At 41.3% G+C, this 21,503-nt stretch overlaps 1 protein-coding gene across 1 annotated transcript in view; it reads left to right on the plus strand.

The window, feature by feature from the left end:
• The window catches only part of NBAS (NBAS subunit of NRZ tethering complex), a gene marked incomplete at its 5' end in the record, with an annotated part of 394,305 nt that overhangs the window by 159,415 nt on the left and 213,387 nt on the right, over window positions 1-21,503 (plus strand). The window contains 2 exons of the mRNA XM_045286598.1: window positions 2,233-2,316; window positions 12,140-12,293. Coding sequence (XP_045142533.1) covers window positions 2,233-2,316; window positions 12,140-12,293 — 238 coding nt within the window. The remainder of the gene's footprint in view (window positions 1-2,232; window positions 2,317-12,139; window positions 12,294-21,503) is intronic.

The following is a 21,503-nucleotide window of genomic DNA, read 5'->3' on the forward strand; positions in this document are numbered from 1 at the left end:
CTGTCCTGGATTCCCTGTGTTTCCAGTTCCTATCTGTACCAATGTACATCCTCTAGTCTAGCCAGATTTGTAAGGTAGAATTGGGATCATGATAGTGAGGGGAGGAAGTATTTAAGAACTAGAGGAATGTTATGTTTCATCATTGCTACCCTGCACCCTGACTGGCTCTTCTCCTCCCCACAGTCCTTCAGAAAGGGGGTGTCCAGTTGCCTACAGATGGGCTTTGAGTCTCCACTCTGCACTCACCCACCTTTACCATGACATGATTTCTTGTTTCTTGATGCCTGATACCTGATCCCTTTGACATCTCGTGGTCACACAGGCTGGTTTGCTTCTTCCATGTAGGCTTTGTTGCTTCTGAGCTAGATGGCTGCTTGTTTACCTTCAAGCCTTTAAAACCCCAGACGCTATATCTTTTTATAGTGGGGCACCATGAGCTTTCTTCACCACATTTGCTTATGCACACATTTGTCTTCAGTGATCATATTGGGAAGGTGGGCACCCACTGATATGAGTTTTTGTTCTTTGATGTGTGATACCCAGTCCCTTCTACACCTCGTGGTCACACAGGTTGGTGTGCTTCTTCCATGTGGGCTTTGATGCTTCTGAGCTAGATGAACCCAGATGCCTTATCTTTTGATAGCCGGGCACCATCAGCTTTCTCCACCACAATTGCTTATGCACACATTTGTCTTCAGGGATCGTGTAGGGAAGGTGTGCATCATGGAATGCCAATTTAATAGACCAATGTGTTCATACATTGAGTAAGTACTTGAGTGGAGGTCCAATATCCCTCTGCTGCCTTAATACTAAACCTCTAAAAATATGCTCGTAGATCTATGTCCCCACCAGCCTATATAAATATATTTACATATGGACATACCTGTATTTAGACCTCTATAAATAACCTTTGTCTCCTAGTTTTTACTCTATTTCCTTTTACTTTCCTCTTGTCCCACTATCATGCTCAGCCTTCATTTGGTTTTCAGTAATTTCTTTCTGTTACATTGCCCTTGCTGAACCCCTACCAGGCCTGTCACACTCTTCTTGCCACTAATTTTGGATCACTTGTTGCTCCCCTGTCCCTGGGTTGATCAACACCACCTCCTTACCCCTGCATCCTCCTCTCCCATGTCCCTCCCCAAAAAAGTTTTATCTTGATTGTTAGTTCAGAACGGTTTGGCGGTTCTTGTGAATCCATGTAATGTAGTGTCACCAGGGACTTGGGTGGGTGTTTACATTACTGCCCTTTGGAAAGTCATGCGGAAAGGAAAGCTCAGGCAGTTCAGAGACAGGCCTTTGCCCTGTTCCTCGTCTCTCAGCTTGGAGCTCTGTTTCAACACCTTATTATCTTTTTCTTACTTTCCTGTTTTTCATTTATTCTTAATTCTACCCCATCAGGTTCTGTCTTTACTTCCTTTAGCTTCTTCTTTTGTTATCTTGTAGTAATATTTCTCAATCAGCAAAATCACTTATTCACTTTTACTATGATCTCTATGGATTTAAATTTTTAATTAAACTTATTTTAATATGAAATGAAAATCTACTTTCTCAGTAGCAATAGGCCATCTCAGGTGCCTAATAAGTCCATGTAACTAGTGGTTCCTGTATTGGATAGAGCAGATAAAAGATAATTTTGTGTTACAGCAAGTTTTATTGTATAACACTACTATGAATTATAAGACTTGTGAGGACAGAGGACCATTTTTATTGGTCTGTGTACATAAAGGATACAATGGGGACTCTTGATAGATGTCTTAGAACACAAATATTAACATATCTATATCATTGTTCAGTTGTTTGTCACATTTTTTATTTTTGGCTTTTTGGACTATTTTGTGATTCAAGGGAAATCCATCAGTTTGTGTTTTTCTTTGATTTCACTGTATGAGCAGGTCCATTTGTTGTGTGCTGAGGGCTCCCTTCTGGCTCACAATGACCTTACAGGACAGAGCAGAGGCCCCCAGGGTTAGCTCAAGTCGAATCTCTACAGGAGCAGGTCACCGGGTTCCTGTCCTGTGGAGCTGCTACAAGGTCTGAAACTGGACTTGTATGTTAGCAGCTGAGCATTGTAAGGTGGTGCCACCGGGCCATCTACATTGTGTCCAATATGTGTTATTTACAAGTTACATGCTATTGTTGGAATCGCTGATTAAGTTAAAGATTCTTTAAAAAAATTCGTTGTATATTTAGGTAATGCACATTGTTAATGCTGTTATTTTTTGATTTAAGTGGCAGTGATGGCTCCTTGGTGATCATTCCTTGGCATGAACATACACACCGAGATAAGGATTGGTGTGAGGAGTCGGCGTGCAAGTGAGTATGAGCCAGCGGGAAGTGTCTGCAGTCCTTGGTGCGATGAATGGATAGGTAGCCCTATGAGGGCAGTATCAGAAGTGTGATTTCTGAATTGATGGTTGTTCATGATGGTGACAGTTGGTTTGAAGTTTAAAAACAATACTCTGGGTTTAGTTGTGTTAAAAAGTGTTGCTTGATCTCAGGCTATTGAATGCCAAATAGCAATCTGCAGGTGCCCCTACTTCAGTCAGGGAATTCCTATCATGACATTTGCTAAAGGATAGTCGTCTTCCAAGAGAAGTTTGTCCTTTTGACTTAAGTTCTTTCACATTTTGATCCTAATGAATGCTTTGTCTATTTTTTAAGCCATTGGGTAACTGATGTTTATTTTCAGAAATGTTATTTGACAAATGATGAAGCATGCACGAAATACAATTTTCTGTCTTGCTGGAGAAGGAACATGTAATTAGATTTCCCCCTTTTACTCTGGCTACTTGCAGAATGAAGGAGAAGTGTCAGGAAGCATGTATTTGCATTTATGTCTTGCCACAAAAGGGAAAGTATTGTACAGTCTGTAAACAGATTGTGACATTCTGTGTAAGAATATCATCAGCAAAATAAAAAATTCAGAAATGAAAAATAAAAGTTTTACTTGAAAAAGTCTTAACAGGTTATGAAGGAATTGCTTGAAAAAAACTCTAATACACCAACTCTTTTTCGTATTGCGATAATCTTTATTGGGGTTTGACATACACATGTATTTTTCATAGCTGTAATCATACTGTGCACTGGACTTTGCCCTTGACTTTTCCTTTTCCTTTTTTGTAAAATGTAACCTTGCCAAGCCTCGGAACTTGGAGGCATCAGATACTGCACAAGCGGGTAAAGGAAGTGAAGCATGGGGCGGAAAGTCCACAAGGGGGACATTGACTCGAACTCTGTCGACATTACTACTGAAGTCATGTTCCTTCATATTTTGCCCAAATGACATTAGAGGACGGTTCTCGCAAAACACATATTTCCGATGGTCTTAGGAATGGAGACACCGCTCCTCTATCCGTCTCCTCTGTTCATCTCCCGGCGGGTCCGCCCACATGCAAACATACCCACATATGAGTACCCAGCATGAAGACTGTTACCCATGCTACACCACGCTTCAAGACAAAATTTCATTTATTTGTAATTAGAAATCAATATTTCACAATATATAATTACATATAATTTTAGTGATTCAACACCATACTTTAATTATGTTCCATTTGTAACAATGAAAATACATGCGGTTATCAGATGTTTACATGACGATTCATAACAGTAGCAAAATTACAGTTATGAAGTAGTAACGAAAACAGTTTTATGGTTGGGGGGTCACCACCACATGAGGAACTGTATTAAAGGGTCATGGCATTAGGAAGGTTGAGAACCACTGCATTAGAGGCTTATTTGTGGACTCACAAATTGAGCCTTAGAGTCTCTAGATTGAGCCAGGGAGCACCTAGATTTTTGCATATTAGGTACTGCCTAGGGTGAGAGTGAAGTGTTAGGGCTGAAGGGAGAGACGTTTAGTGAAACTGTTTTCTGGATGCAGAAAGCCTGTTTCCTTCAACTCTGCCAGCTCCCAGGATGCTGCTGCCAGGCACATACATTCCCAAAGTAAGGGTTGGAGAAGTCTTTTCTGGAGAAACAGAATAGCTTCTAAAACGAAGGCTCTGGATGACTGAGATTTACGCCCATGTGGTCAATGTACTAGCAGATCACATGAAACCTACCTATCTTTTAATCTTGGCACACCCTCAGAGTGTCTTAGGTGATTTAACAAGGAAAACAAATGAACAGAAAGGGCAAAACAAGCAGATAAGAGGATCAGAGACGAATACCATTTAGATAAAAACTTCAAAAATATAGTTGGTATAAAAAAATTAGAAGAATTGGGAGGTAAAAGTAAGGAACTTAAAAACATGTACAAAAGTTTTCGAGAGAGAACAAAATATGGAGCTAGAAAACATTTTTTTAAATGAGTCTAATATTCGATAAGAGGTAACATGTAACATCTATTGCAATTGAACTGAACCTATGCAGATTTCTGAGGCTGTAAATCCGTTGTTTTTTAATGGTGTTTTTCTTTTCTCTTTGCTGAGATTTTAAACAGCTTTATTGGCACATAATTTACATATCATACAGTCCAATAGTTTAATTATACCAAAAAAATTGTATGCTCCCTCCCCCCAGATAAATTGTTTTAAAATGAGTTGTGCAATCACAGTCAGTTCTAGTGCTCCCTCTCCACTCCCGCCTTCGTTCTTTATTCTCTGAATCCCCTTTCCTTCCTTGTCACACCGTCCCTGCCCCTACATCCCCTGTAAACCCATGTATCAGTTATCACCACTATGCATCCACTACTCCTGTGTTTCACAAACTGTGATATGCAATAGAAACAATAAAAACCAAAATCAAAATAAGGTGGTAAGGATAAAAGGATAATTATATAAAGACCAAAATACAAATAATGAGTAAGAAAGAAAAGACCCCCATCAACATTCAGAAAGCCAGAGAAGAAATTATTGTCATAGAACAAGTAATAGATACTTTCACCCAGAACCAATTCAGGTCGGGTCTGTTGCGAGGTCGACTGGCCAGGTGTGTCGGGTTCCCTCCAGCTGTCAATCTTTCAGGAGCAGGTGCTTCTCCACTCTTCTGTGGAGCAGCTGTTGGGTTTGCAGCGCCAGCCTTGCGTTTAGTGGTCCAATGCTTACATATCTAATAAGAAAGAGAAAATTACAATATTTTGTGACTTTTAGTTAGAATTAAAGATTACGAGTTTCCTGATTGAAATGTTCAGCACTCATCCCATCATGACATTCCAGAAAAATCAGGGCTACAATATCCTTTACACCCACGATGTAAAAGGAATTGGGATGAGAAAGACCTTAGACATCTGTGGTAGTTTTATAATCTGTTGTCAACTTGAGACTATTAAAATTGAAGAGGTGGAGTTTAGCCTGTCAATCAGGTCCTAGCTTGATGACCTCCTTTGGAGGTGCTAAGGAGATAAATAGCTCACTGGAGTTGGGACACACACCCACTCCCTGTGAGCCTTTCCTGTTGACAAGCCACATGAGCTATGCTGATGGCAGCCAGAGCCTTGGAGCTGGAGGAGCCATGTGGAGACCCACGCCAGCGTTGAGATGCTTCCACTGCCACTGGATCCACAAGACTTTCCATTCACTGGCCTGTGATCTTCCTGCATTCTGTATCATTGCATGTGTTGCATGAGTCTGAAGAGGAATTTATAGACTGGTATCAGATATATGGGCTAATATCAGACTTAAGAACTTGATTTGGACTGGAGTGTTTTCTTAATATACAATTACTCTTTGATGTAAGACTTTCTCTTAAACACATATGAGTCTGCCTGGATTTGTTTCTCCAGCTGACCAGGGCTAAACCCATCTAGTCATTACAAGGACCGTAACTTGGAGGTCATCTCCAAGTAATTACCGCACCACAAATATCCTGCTGTACTTCTGTTTTGAATTTCGTTTACATGTTTTTGTTTTAATTTTTATCAAATTTATATATTTACATATACATTAACAAGTCAAAATATTTTATAAGCTAAAAGCAAATAACCAAAACCCTTTATACCCTTTCCTCCATATTCTGTTCCTCCAAAGTAAATATTTTTATTTATTTTAAATGGTAATTTTTTTGTATTTATAGCCATATTTCTGAATGGCATAATTGTTTAGCTGCTTCTTGATTTTTAAAATATTGACCATATCTGTTAACTTTCAAGAATGGAAGATAATGACTTAGTTTCTTGTTTGCTGTGGACCTGCTCCCCAGCAGTGCTTATGATGAAAAGAAACAAAGGAGCAAACTGACTCCAAAACCGCGACCACCGCTCCATAGGCTTTCAGGAGAGCGTGTGGAGGTGTTACGATGAGAGACGGGGGCCGAGGGAACCGATGGGATGAAGGGCAGTGGCTGTGGTACTCAAGAACTTGGCAGGGAGATTGTGGGTCACACAAACTCCCCGAGTTCTGCCTGGTGCTTTTTGCAGAGTAGCTCTAGCCTAGCACTTTCTCCATTCAGCTGACAAATCCCTTTCTCCGTATCCCATGCTTGCTCAAGATTCTAAGATGTAGTTAAAAAGAGTTAGGGGTGCTTTTTCTTAGAACAACCACAGAAAGCTGTCCAAAAAGTAATGCATACATATATGTAAGGAAAACATACCCTGCCGGAACTTCCAAAACTGTAAAAATGTAAAGCTAGGAAGAATTCTGTAGAGAAAGTAATGATTTTAAAGATGATACAAATTTTTAGTAGTACAGGTCATTTATATTGTGTGTTCATTTAATTTGCACTTGACCTCTTTCTTCCTTCAATGTCCTTAAAACTAGCAAACAGATATAGTAGTCGCTATCCTTGTGAAGTACTCAGTCTAGTAGGAAAGTGTCTGCTGCTACTGTAATGACAGTCGGAACGAGTACTATGAGAGGGAAGTGCAGAGTATGCTGGGAGTATGCACTAAGGATTCCTAAACTTGGTGAACGTCACGAAGACCTTCCATCAAAATGACCGGAAAGCTGAAGTCTGAGAGAAGCAAAGACTTATACTCTCTAGAAGATGCGTTTGGTGGATGAGCACAGGGAGGGTGGAAGTAGAGAAATGAATGTTGGGAGTTTCAGGGAAAATCCTCCTTCAAGGACTGAAAATAGCCGTTTCAACGATGCCTTCAGAATAAGAGTGAAATTGACATCAAGAGGAGGGTGGGTATTTTAAGACAAACTAGAAGCTGCGAAGTGTTTCAGGCGTGGGTTGAGATACTCAAGGTTTTTTTGAAAGGAGAAAACTATTATCTGAGAATATTAGCAATTCTACTTTGAACTTACTGCATGTGAAAAAATCTAGAACAAATACACCTACTCCTCCCTTACTGACAGTCTCGTTATCTGGTATTTTGTAATTACGACAACAGTGAAAAAGAACTGTCCAATTATTTTGTGCTTTAGTAACAAATGGTAAATGTGGAACAGATACATGGCCGAGGTCCCAGATGAGAAATTATGCTGACTGATTGTTAAGGTTGTATGTCAGCTTGGCATACAACTGATTTTCAGTGATTTAGTGGTTTTGTGATCATGTCATTTGACGGTTTTGTAATACTGATGTAGGTGTCATCCATTTTATCGTCTTATGTGGTCAACTTCCATTTTTGCTTAATGCTGTTCTTTCATTGGACCCTAACTGTCTGAGTAGATTCAGAAAATTGTAGAGCTCATAAGTATATTAGATGAAGTATAAGTGAAACCCTGGTGGTATTGTGGTTCTGCATTGAGCTGCTAACCCCGTGATCAGCAGTTTGAAACCACTAGCCACTCTGAGGGAGAATCATGAGGCTTTCTCCTCCCGTAAACAGTTCCGCTGCAGACACCCACAGGGGCCCATCTGCTCTGTCTGTGGGTTGCGGTGGGTTGGAATGGACTCCATGCAGTGAGAGCAGTGAAGTCTGCCGGAGGAAGATGAGATTACCTGCTCCCATAAAGATCTCCAGAGCCTCAGAAACCCCACATAGCATAGCACAGGGGATGGGGTTTGCGCTTTTCAGATGGTGGGGGTCACCAGACCTAGCACCTATCTAGGTGGCCTTGGAGGGCAGATTAAAGCAATGCCGGACTTCCAAGGGCAGGTGGTTTATGTGAGAGGCTTGGGGAACTGACCAGGGGCTGGATTGCTAGGTATGTGGATAGCTAGGTATGTGCACCTTGGGCAGCCTCTGGGCCCCTGGTCTTTCAATCTGTCTCAAGCCTATGTGTAAAAACCTGCTGCAGTTTCTACTTACTTTGTTATGCTAATATTTTGTTAATGAACCAGGTGAGTGTTAGCTTGCACCCAGGGAAGTTTAAAATGAGAGAAAAGGGGGAGGGGAGTGTAAAAAAAAAAAGCCTTTGAATGCCTGTGTTCTTCAAGCTTTTTGAGCTTTTTGGGTGTCCTAAGATCGGCAGGGGTGGGGTGGGAGTGTCGGGGTGGCTCGTGGAGCTGAACCTCAGGGAAGGTAGGTTAGTTTTGCCTGGTTGGGCTGAAGCTCCCTGGGATCCTGGGAAGAGTGATCTATTCGCTATTTATGCCTGCTCCAGACTGCCCTGTAGAGTTACCCACATGAGCTTCACTCTCTTTGGATGATGGGGTGACCAAGTGGGGTTAGAGGAGTGGGGACTGTAACTGCCACCTACCTTGTTGGGCTAGGGGGCAGGGCCTACTCAGAGGGCAGGTTTTCCTATCTGAGAGACTAGGGAGCTGAGCAGGGCCTGTAGCCAGGATTAAGGCAAATTCTGTACAGGAGCCGAAAGCCTCATCGTTCTTCCATGAAGGAGCTGCTGATTTCAAACATATAAGCTGTTCCACCAGGGCTCCTTATTGTACCATTTATAAGCACAGTGGGTTGTCTAAGGCCACATGGATAAAATTTGCAAATATTTAATGGCCATATATATGATTTGTCTGATCATATATGTACTCCAATTAATCATAGTTTTAATACAATATTAATTATAAATAAGCATGAAGTACTTGCTGAGCACCACAGAGTATGCTCGCTGTACTTACTTTGCACTAGTTTGAGTAGTCACCGTGCTCCTTTATAGGACTGCCCGTCCGTTCTCATAGGGAGACACTGACTCTCAGACCAGTGAAGAACTCTGCAGGTCTCACAGCTTTCAGTGAGGCGACTGCATGGCCGATTCCATTCTGATTCCAAAGCCCCACCCTTTCAAAAAATAATATTTTATTATGTTTAGGCTGAAAGTTCATACAGCAAATTAGGTTTTTATTGAATAATTTCTGTACAGATAACTTCATGATACTGGCGTAACTTTTTACATTGTTTCACAATTCTCATGTGTTCCATTCCACTTGTAGCATGTTCAGTATCTAGTTTCCATGGCCCACTATGGCTTCCTTCCATATTGCTGTAGCGTCATTTTTGACCAGTTGGTCTCCTACAGGCAGGTTTTTAAAAGAACCAGTCCCTCACAATCGATATTCTTTCTTTTGTGAGCTAAAAGGTGACTTCAAAAGATAATTGCATTATAAGGTTTAAAGTGCACGTGGGGAATCTTTGGTCTCACTGGTCTCGTGAGTTAGAACTTTTTAAACAGAATTTGACTTTTGTCCTTACTTCCCCCCCATTCTATAAGGACACTTGTGTTGTGCCCTGATCAGAGTAGACATCAGTGGTGGCCTGGCACCGTATAGTCCTGATCTCAGCCAGAGAGGGCGGTGGTTTGTATAGATTATTAGTTCTAGCTGCTGCTTCGAGTCGTTGGTTTTCTTCTTTCTCGTTCTTTAACTCTGGAGACCAGTAGTTGGGACGTGGGTGGCTTCCACAGGCTTTTTAGTCTCCCAGACCCTACCCGTCACAATGGGATGCAGAACTTTCTGAACTATGTTATGCCAGTTAACAGAGTGGTCCTAGGAGATGATGCACCTAAACCTTCAAACCCAGAAGCCCAACCTTGTGAGGTGCTTGCGTATGTTTAAGAAGTGTCCATAACTATCCCCATACGGTTTATTATATATATGAGGATATGGTGCATATATAAATGAATGTTCTGTGTGTATCTATGCTTGTAGTTATTTCTGTCTGTGTACACATATTTACATATTTGTTAAACCACACACATCCTGTGGTAGTGATTGGTCTATTACCTTTTAATAGTAAACCAATAACTATATTTCTCGATTGCTACATACTTTAGATACAAATGTTCCTTGTGGAACACATTCTACATGTTCATCAGGAATATTTTAGTTTAAATTTCTTTCTTTCTTTGATCCATCCATCCGTGCATCCAGGTATGCATGCATCCATCCATCCATCTGAGTGCATTTGGCCTGGATAATCCTTATAAAGACTCCTTATAAGTTATGATCTCTGTGACACTATATGCATGTACATTCCTCTAGCCCAAACTCAAAACGCACTGCCCTTGAGTCAATTCAGAGTGACCCTATGCAACAGAGGTTTCTAAACGGATTTGGTATACTACCACCTTATCAGGGGAAAAAAAGTCCCCAAGCAAATACTACCTCCAGTAACTGCAAATTTTAGTGCTATTGCCCATAATCCAGGATAAATGTAAGTATTTGCTTTTGCAGCCCTCTCTGGGATCATTCTCTTGCTACCCAGGGCATGGTGTCACCCACTTTGGGAAATACTGCCATACAGGGTTGACAAGGTTGTAAATCTTTATAGGAACGGACATCCTCATCTTTGCCCCTTGAGTAGCTGGTTCGGGTTTGATTTGAACCACCAACGTTGTCTAAAATGAAATTTATTTTTCTCACTTGCTGGAGGATGGTATAGAGGAATTCTTTATGATGTAAAGATCAGTGCAGCTTCCATGACGCACATCTTCCCGACACGATCACTGAAGACAAATGTGTGCATGAGCAAATGTGGTGAAGAAAGCTGATGGTGCCCGGCTATCAAAAGCTATAGCGTCTGGGGTCTTAAAGGCTTGAGGATAAACAAGCGGCCATCGAGCTCAGAAGCAACATAGCCCACATGGAAGATGCACACCAGCCTGTGTGACCACGGGGTGTTGAAGGGATCAGGTATCAGGCATCGAAGAACAAAAAATCTTATCATTGTAAATGAGGGTGAGTGCAGAGTGGAGACCCAAAGTCCACCTGTAGGCAACGGGAGACCCCCTTACTGAAGGGTTGCGGGGAGGAGATGAGCCAGTCAGGGTGCAAGGTAGCAATGATGAAACATATAACATTTTGGTACATATATAACAGAATGGTACATATTAAAACATCTAGTTCTTAAATGCTTCCTCCCCTCACTATCATGATCCCAATTCTACCTTACAAATCTGGCTAGACTAGAGAATGTACATTGGTACAGATAGCAACTGGAAACACAGGACAGATGACTCCTTCAGGACCAGTGGTGAGAGTGGTGCTACCAGGAGGGTGGAGGGAAGATGGGATAGAAAGGGGGAACTGATTACAGTTATCTACATATAACCTCCTCCCTGGGGGATCGACAACAGAAAAGTGGGTGAAGGGAGACGTCGGACAGTGGTAAGATATGACAAAATAATAATTTATGGATTATGAAGGGTTCATGAGGGAGGGGGGAATGGGGAAGGAGGGGAAAAATGAGGAGCTGATATTAATGGCTCAAGTAGAAAGCAAATGTTTTGAGAATGATGATGGCAACAAATGTACAAATGTGCTTGACATGATGTATGTATGTATGGACTGTGATAAGAATTGAGCCCCCAATAAAATGATTAAAAAAAAGATCGGTGCAGCATTATATTGTAAAGTATTCAACCCTTCCAAGTATGGACTATTTCGTTATTTTTAGGAATGAGTAAAGCAAGGCTTCTTTCATCATGTTTGACTTGGAATCTCCTGTGGATGTTTTCCTACAGGAGGCACAGCTGGCTATTTATATGTAGTAGGCCTGTGCTTGGCACTCAGCCATGTGCGTTTTATAGAAGCTTTCCAGGATGGTTTTATTTTTGTTAGTTGTATTTGATTTATTTTGTGGTATGGTGTGTTGATTTAATAGCAGTTTTCATTTTTAATTGAGGAAGAGCAATAGGAAAATAAATTAAGCATATTAAAAGGTCCCATTTATCTTCTGAATCTTTACATGTTTATAAGAAATCACAGTTTGTCTCTGTAGCCTGTTGGTTCCCCATCTCCTCTCTCTCACAAAATTATACTGTGTGTGTGTGTGTGTGTGTGTGTGTGTGTGTGTGTGCAGGCACGCACATGCAGATTTCTAGTCCATTACTAATTACTCTCTTGTGTTTTGCAGAATGGTTGTTGAGCCAAGTCTCCAAGATGAAAATGAATTTTTGTATAGTGCACAGCCCGAATTACTCAAATACAGGACAACTCAGCTTGCCGTGGAGAAGGTTACAGAATGGTACCGCACCCGAGCAGAGGAGATAGAGCATTATGCTCGACAGGTGAGGGCATGACTCACAGCTGTTTGCAGAAATGCTCGTAGTGGTTTGAAGTCTTTGGACGAAGTACATGTAATGAATGCTATATAATTTGCAAGGAACAAAATTAATATGTCTCATTATTTTTGTTCATATATTCATGGCCTCAGAAAGTTTACAGCTCTTTTTGGATTCTCAGGAGTAAATACACAGTAAAAATTGTTCTATAAAATGTGAGCTGTAGTGTATGATGTGCACTCTCCTAGGTATTCTATATTTTAGTAAGTTTAAAACCACATTAATTTAAAAGATTATATCAATCCAGAATTGCTGAATTTGTCTCTCTCATAGTATAGCGGGAGAGTTGGTTATTACCATATAAACTTACGTGTCAAACGAGTTTTCAGCACATTTTAATACAGCTTCTGTGGTAAAATTAGGTGCCTCGGCTGATATGCGGGTCAGCTTATACTCGAGTATATATGGTTTTGTCTTTGAGGAACTTTGCTTGAAGTTCTGTTCCTAATTATGGGGAAGCCTCTCAAAGTTTATGGAAAAATACCATTATCTTTTAACTTCATTTTTCAGTGAACTTTTTGAAGCCCTCATGTTTTTCCCATGTGTACGCCTAGTTCTCTCGTCCGTATGAGCCTTTTCTGACTGTACACCGACTGCGTCAGGGGGGCTGTGGAAGAGGGTTGCTGTGGTCCTCATGATATCACAGTACCTGTCTTAACTTTGACCAAGACACCCTGTGACTGTGGGCATGTTTCCTAACTTTCTGTCCCTTGATTTTCTCATGGGGTTATTTCTTGTATGAAACTAATAAGAAACAAAAGAAAATGTACACTAGAGAGCAACAAAAAATGCTGCCAATTGAAGTATTCTGTAAACGTAAGAAATTGTTGTTTATATCATAAACCCTAAAACAACCATACAATAGCAACAGAAAATAGTGGCTGTGGAGTCAGTTTCTACTCACGGTGTCTTGTGTTCCCCAAAGAAGTACTTTTAAAATCCATGCCCTTTCTGAAGCATATTGACAGACTTGTTTCCTGAGGCATCTCTCCAATCAAACTTAAAACTCACTGCCATAGACTACCTTCCAATTCATGGGAACCTCATAGGACAGAATAGAAACACCCCTGTGAGTTTTCACAACCACTCTTTTTTTTTTAATTAAAAAAATTTCAAAATCATTTTATTGGGGGCTCCTACAATTCTTCTTACAAACCATACATCAATTTTATCCAACATATTCATACATATATTCCATCAGTCTTTTCTGGACATGTACTTTCCATTGAGTCCTTGGGATCAGCTCCTCTTTTTATCCCTCCCCAACCCTTGTGACCCCTTGATAGATTGTCGATTGTTAATTATTTTCAAATCTCACACCGACCGCTGTCTCCCTTCCCCTCTGATTTCTGTTGTTCTTCCATCTGGATGGGGGTGTGTGGTTAGTCATTTCTGTTGGTGCCCCCTCTCCCCCCGCCTCTCCCCCCACCTCTCCCCTGCTCCCCCTGCCCTTTTGGCATCTCTGTTCCCGTTCCCGTTCCTGGTTCCACGTGTTGTGAGTGTTATCTCTTGTCTATACCTGTGCACATGCTCCCGTCTAGTCTCGATTGGGAAGTGGCACCGAGGTCGTGATAGCTGGGGGTGAGGAGGCCTCGGGGATCAGAGGAATATTGCGTGACCCATTATTGCCCTACTGCACCCTGATTGACTCACCCCCTCCCTGCAACCCCTCTGTTGGGGGATGCCCCATTGTCCATAGATGGCCTTGGGTCTACGCTCCAACTCCCCTCCATTCTCACCACTGCAGTTTTGTTTGTTTGCGTACTGTGTGTTGTGAATCTTCTGATGCCTGTTGCCCAGTCTTCATGACACTTCACCATCATACCAGCTGGTGTTGTTGCTTCACTGTTGGATGGCCACTTGTTTCACTTCAAGCCTTTAAGACCCCAGACACTGTATCTTTTAATAGCCGGGCACCATCCTCTGTCTTCACCACATCTGTTTATGCACCCTTTTTGTCTTCAGTGATCATTGGGGCGGGATGGTGAGCATCACAGAATGCCAATCACAACCAATCTATTTTTTTTTGAATTATTTTATTTGGGGGCTCGTACAACTCTTATCACAATCCATATATCAATTGAATCAGGCATGTTTGTATATATGTTGCTCTCATTCTTTTCTAGACATTTAATTTCTAGAATTTCTAATTTAATGAAGCCCTTGGTATTATATTAGCTCCCCCCCCCCCGCCCCCTGCCAACCATAACCTCCTGATAGATTGTACATTGTTATTATTTTCATCTCTTACTCTGACCGCTTTCTGTTCACAACCACTCTTTACAGGAGCAGAAAACCTCATCCATCTCTGGAGAGCAGCTGGTGGTTTCAGACTGCTGAATTCTAGCCTTCCAGTTCATAGTTGAATGCGTATCCATTCGTAACCCCAAGGAGGCCATCACACAGAACAGGGGTGATAATTCAGAGCCCAAATCCAGAATCCACTTGAAAGTATAGTTCAGATTCTACCCATTTCTTATTTTGGCTTTGGCCCATTCATTCTCTCATCAGTTGTTATTTGATAGTAAGGTGATTCCAGAGGGTCAAGTGAACAGTAATAAAGAAATGATATGCGCCCTTTGTTTAAATCTCTTTTACTGAGTATAGTATGGTTCATTTGATACCTTTTTGGGGTGTGTGTGTGTTTCCTTAGTAATCTAATTTCTCTGTCTCATATTCATAAAATTAACAATAAAATTACCCTTGATCACACCCTACCAGGCCTCCTACACCTACACCCTCCTCTCCACCGATTTGGTTAACTTGTTGTTCCCTTGTCCCTGGGTTTGTTAACACCACTTCTTTCCCCCCACCTTCCCCTCTCCCATGGCCCCCCAGAACTGTCGGTCCTGGTATTTTCTCCTCCAGATTGTTATCCAGACTATCTTATTTAGACAGATCTGCGGAGATAATAACATGCACAAAACCAAGCAACAAAAGAAAACAAAACAACAACAAAAAGCCAATGACAAAAAACCAAAACAACAACAACAACAAAAACACAACAAGAACCATAAAAGAAAAGCTTGTAGTTAGTCCAAGGACTGTTTGTTGGCCTTTAGGAGTGTTTTCCGGTCGAGTCTGATGGGGGGCTGTCAAGCCCTGGCCTCAAAGTCTATTTTCATTATTCCCTGGGGACTTCATTGCTCTGTTCCCCTTGCTGTTCTGTTGCACCCCCCCTTCGTGATTTGCCTCGGTGTGGTGGGATCAGATCAGGTGCGGCGTTCTAAGTTTTGGGGATAGCTAAGGATCCTTGAACTTATAAAAAGGTTTAGAATCATAAAATATCAAAATGAGGAAGTTCTGTAAATGCTCCCTCCAGTCTTTTTCTTTGTTTTTTGGTAGAAAAACCAAGGTCCACAGGAAAGAAGAATGGCCAACTATCTTAGGACATACAGAAGTCCAGATCTTAAGCTAATATCTTATAGATATTATAATCTTGACCAGCTATTCAAATCTTAGTGACTGAATAGAGTGAAACTTTAAAATGTAAAAATAAATCAATAAAGATAAATCATTCTCAATCCTTATACCACTAATATTTTTTCTGTAGCAAATATTTTCTAATACATCCTTATCATTCAGATGTGAAAATAGGAAATTTTGCTTTAATTTACAAAAAAGATACTGCTTAATTTACAAAAACAATTAATGTAAAACCAAACTGCAATGTACAGAATAAGTGAAATATATATGCTTTGTCATGATTACACTAGAAGTGAGTGAGTGAAATTCCTTTGAAGAAGAGAGCTCCAACTTTAGGTAGGTTCAGGTTAGTGGTGTGGGTCCATCCCTCATGGAGAAGTTCACATGTATCCTTGTGATCAGTTCCCCCTTTCTACCCCACCTTCTCCTTACCCTCCTGATATTGCTATTCTCATTTTTGGCCCTGAGGGGTTTATCTGCCCTGGACTCATGTGTTTCCTGTTCATATCTGTACCGGTGTACATCCTCTGGCCCAGCCAGATTTGTAAGGTAGAATTGGGATCATGATAATTGGTGGGGGGGTGGGCATTAAAGAGAGTTAGAGGAAAGTTGTATGTTTCATTGTTGCTATACTGCACCCTGACTGGCTCGTCTCCTCCCCGCGACCCTTCTGTAAGGGGATGTCCAGTTGCCTACAGGTGGGCTTTCAGACTCCACTCTGCACTCCCCCTCACTCACAATGATATGATTTTTTATTCTTTTTTTCTTTTTTTTAAATTTATTTATTTAAAAAAATTTTTTTTTAAACATTTTATTATGGGCTCATACAACTCTTATCACAATCCATACACACATCAATTGTGTAAAGCGCATTTGTACATCGTTTCTCAAAACATTTTCTCTCCACTTAAACCCCTGACATTAGGTCCTCATTTTTCCCCTCCCTCCCCGCTCCCCCTTCCCTCATGAGCCCTTGATAGTTTATAAATTGTTATTTTGTCATATCTTGCCCTGTCCAACGTCTCCCCTCACCCACTTTTCTGTTGTCCGTTCCCCAGGGAGGAGGTCACATATAGTCCCTTGTAATCGGTTCCCTCCTTCTTACCCACTCTCCCTCCACACTCCCTGTTTCGCCACTCACACCACTGGTCCTGTAGGGCTCATCCGCCCTGGATCACCTGTATTTTCAGTTCCTATCTGTACCAGTGTACCTCCTCTGGTCTAGCCAGCCTTGCAAGGTCGAATTCTAGTCATGGTAGTGGGAGCTGGGAGGAAACATTTAGGAACTAGAGGAAAGTTGTATTTCTTGTCGTTGTTACATCACACCCTGACTGGCTCATCTCCTCCCCGAGACCCCTCTGCAAGGGGATCTCCAGTGGCCTACTAATGGGCTTTGGGTCTCCACTCTGCACTCCCCCCATCATTCACTATGGTAAGATTTTTTTTTTTGATGATGCCTTATCCCTGATCCCTTCGACACCTCGTGGTTGCATAGGCTGGTATGCTTCTTCCATGTGGGCTTTGTTGCTTCTGAGCTAAATGGCCGCTTGTTTACCTTCAAGCCTTTAAGACCCCAGATACTATGCTTTTTGATAGCCGGGCACCATCAGCTTTCTTCACCACATTTGCTTATGCAGCCTGATACCTGATTCCTTTGGCACCTCATGATCACACAGGCTGGTGTGCTTCTTCCATGTGGGCTTTGTTGCTTCTGAGCTAAATGGCCGCTTGTTTACCTTCAAGCCTTTAAGACCCCAGATACTATATCTTTTGATTGCTGGCTTCATCAGCTTTCTTCACCACATTTGCTTCTGCACCTCGCCCGCTTTGTCTTCAGCAATCTTGTCAGGAAGGTAAGCATCATGGAATGCCAGGTTAATAGAACAAGGTGTTCGTGCATTGATAGAGTACTTGAGCAGAGTCTCAATGCCCATCTGCTACCTTAATACTAAACTATAAATATATGCACATAGATCTATTTCACCATTGTCATATATAAATATATTTACATATGTACATGCCTGTATTTAGACCTCTATAAATGCCCTTTGCCTCCTAGTCCTTTCCTCTATTTACTTTTACTTTCCTCTTATCCCACTATCATGGTCAACCTTCATTTGGGTTTCAGTCATTTCTCTCGGTTACATTGCCCTTGATCAAACCCTACCAGGCCTCCTACACCTTTCTCGTCATTGATTGTGGATCACTTGTTGTTTCCTTGTCCCTGCGTTTGTTCACACCCACTTCCCTTCCCCCTGCCTCCCCTTCTCCCATATCCCCCCGTAACTGTCGGTCCAGTTGTTTTCTCTTCCAGATTGTTTATACCACCCATCTTTTATCTAGATGGACCTGCAGAGATAATAGTATGCTCAAAAAACAAGACAGAGCAAAACAAAGCAATAAAACAAAGCAACAACCACAAAAAATCAATGACAAAAAAAGAAAAGCCTTCAAATAGTTCAAGGTCTGTTCGTTGACCTTTAGGAGTGTTCTCCAGTCGAGTCTGATGTGGTGCCACACCCTGACCCCAAAGTCCACCCTTGGTAGTCCCTTGGGACTTCCTTGTTCTGCTACCCCTGCCGTTCTGCTGCACACCCCCAGTTCAGCACATTTTTAATGCAGTTTTTGCAGTAAAATTAGGTGCCCTGGTGGATATTCTGATCGGCGTATACTTCAGTATATAACACACACACACACACCATATTCTTTGTTTTTTTTCTTTTAAAAATAATTTTATTGGGGGCTCGTATAACTCTTATCACAATCCATCCATCCATCCATCTATGGTATCAAGCACACTTGTACATTTGCTACCGTCATCATTCTCAAAACATTTTGTTTCTACTTAAGCCCTTTGTATTAGCTCGTTTTTATCCCTCTCAACCCACCCTCCCTCACGAACCCTTGATAATTTATAAATTTTTATTATTTTGTCATGTCTTATATTGTCTGACGTCTCCCTTCACCCATTTTTCTGTTGCCCATTCCCCAGGGATGGAGTTATATGAAGATCCTTGTGATCGGTTCCCCCTTTCCACCCCACTTTCCCCTTCCCCTCCTGGTATCGCTACTCTTACTATTGGTGCTGAGGGGTTTATCTATCCCAGATTCCCTGTGTTTCCAGTTCTTATGTGTACCAGTGTACATCCTCTGGTCTAGCCGTATTTGTGGAATAGAATTGGGATCATGATAGTTGGGTGGGGGCGCGAGCACTAACAAACTGGAGGTAAGTTGTATGCTTCATTGGTGCTATACCACCCCTTCATTATGCCATATTCTCTTACGGCTTTTGTTTTACCCATCATCTTTTCATTACACAGTTGAGAAAGCCCATGAATTCTGTTACCACTTTTCAATTTTTCTTCAGTTTCTTAGAGTGTGGCTTTTACCAATCTGCTGAATGTATACTCGATAAGACTACCTCGTCTATTCCTAACATCAAATTCTATTGGTTATTTGTTACCCCCTCCCCAACTCCAAAATCTTATTTTGCCTTCTGTGATACCATTTCAGATTTGTATTACTGCCCTTTTCTTAGCCATTCATTTCTTTTGGTGTCTTCTTGGGGCCCAACTTCCCTAGCTTGTGCTCCTCTTGTCATTGTTTGACCTGTTCATGTTCCTTTCTTCAAATGCCCCTCTGATTTATGTGTTGACTATTCCCAAATATCATCCTCAGCCAAGGACGCTTTATTTAGGCATAGATTTTGTTTGCTTGTATATCAACATACTGTTAGATGTCTGCAGGAGCCCCGGTGGCATAGTGGTTACGAGTCGGGTTGCTCACTGTCAGATCAGCAGTTTGAAACCACCAGCTGCACCTCTGGAGAAAGACTGAGCTTTCTACTCCTGTAAAGAGCCATAGCCTCAGAAACTCACAGGAGCAGTTCTGCCCTGTCCTTTCAGGTCGACATGAGTCAACATCGACTCAAAGGCATTGACCCTGGCCCCATTGGATGTCTGCATCAAGATCATTATGGAAACACTTCAGAATCAGAATTTTCAATATACTATTAATTTTTTACTTTCTCAAATATGCTTCTTTTAAAATTATGTCATGAAAAACAAATTCTATTCTGATGAGAAAGCCTAGGGCATCATTCTAGACTGCTCTTCCTTACTCCCACTACTTAATCTTATCTAAAGATAAGATTGGTAGAGTCTGTATTCTCAATTATCTGCTATACTTTTCTTGTCTGTCTTGAGTGCTACTGTTTCAGTTTAGCTCCTTGTTATGTATTTTGTCCAGTACAAAGAAAGTGTGCACATATATACTCAATGTGAGAAAAATAAGTGTACAAATCTGCAAATGAATGGGCAAGTCAATATTTTTCTGTCAGGATTCTTCTGTTCAGAGCTACAGTTCTCCTAATTGTTTAGGCCATATTAAGCTCACCATTCACATTTTCGTTCATCATTCATTACTATTTACTAAGGATTCTTTCTAAAGTTCCAATGGCACACCTCAGTCAGAAACCCTTTGATCGTATGTACTGCACTGCGGGATAACTGGCAGTCTCTTCTCCCAGCCACATGGAACTAAGTGTCCATGCACAGCACACTGGGCATCTCCACTCTTCCTGCTCTTTTCCTGCCCTTGTTTTCCTTCTCTCCTGAAAACAAACTTGTTGATTGTTTAAAGCGCATTTTTAAGTCTTCTCTTTTCTGGGAAACTTTCTGGCCTCTCCAAAACCAAAAAACCAAAGTCACTGCCATCGAGGCGATGCCAACTCATAGTGACTCTGTAGGACAGGGTAGAGTGGCCCAGGTGAGTTTCTAAGACTGACTCTTTATGAGAGTAGAAAGCCCCATCTTTCTCCCTCAGAATGGCTGGTGGTTTCAAACTGCTGACCCTGCAGTTAGCAGCCCAGTGCATAACCACTAAACCACCAGACCTCCTAGGTTGAGCTTAATGACCTTTCCTTTGAGATCCTGAGGATAAGCAGCACTTTCCTCCTTCTACTCCGTCAGTGATTTACCAGATAATCTCCCCCACATGATTAAGATGTCTCAGAAGGAAGAGACCTCTTCTTGTACAGTTTTGTATCCTAATACCTAGAACGGTGCTTCACTCAACGCGCACTCAATAAATAACTTATCCTAGGATTAAGAAAATTAGCCACCCTAGGGTGAGAAATTATGGAAGTAGGCTATAATAGTTGCTTTTGCTATCAAATCAGAGGATTTTCCAATTTATTAATCTGATCAAGTGGTAGGGGTCAAGTTGCTATTTATGTAGATCTGATCTCAAATGAAGGCTCAGGATTGGAAGTAAGACAAAAAAATTTTGTACTGGAGTTACTTATTCAGTAAATAATCTCTGAATGCCTTCAGTGTGGGAGGCGTTCAGGGTTTAGGTGCTAAAGAGGTCAACAAAAGCAAACCCTTGTAAATAAGCATTTTTTTTGAAACAACGTAGTATAATAAAAATATGATAAATTTGGCATTATAGCTAACTCACTATGCAGCTTTTTTCTTTCTGATCATATACTGTTGTGCTTTTTTCTTTCTGATCATATACTGTTGTGACAATAAAATAGACAAATATGAGATGTTATTAAGAAGTTCATGGGAAAATGGAATGAAAAGATAATGGAATTTTCCTCTGAATTTCTTGAAGTCCCTGTCTATATATGTGGTAGACAGGGTACTTTAGAGAAACAAATCCACAGAAACTCATGTATAAGAGAGAGTTTTATATAGAGGTTAAGTGTGCATCAAGAAAACAACC

This window comes from Echinops telfairi, unplaced genomic scaffold (assembly GCF_000313985.2).
Source record: "Echinops telfairi isolate 266 unplaced genomic scaffold, ASM31398v2 ScPeMD7_9;HRSCAF=40, whole genome shotgun sequence".
Taxonomy (NCBI): domain Eukaryota; kingdom Metazoa; phylum Chordata; class Mammalia; order Afrosoricida; family Tenrecidae; genus Echinops; species Echinops telfairi.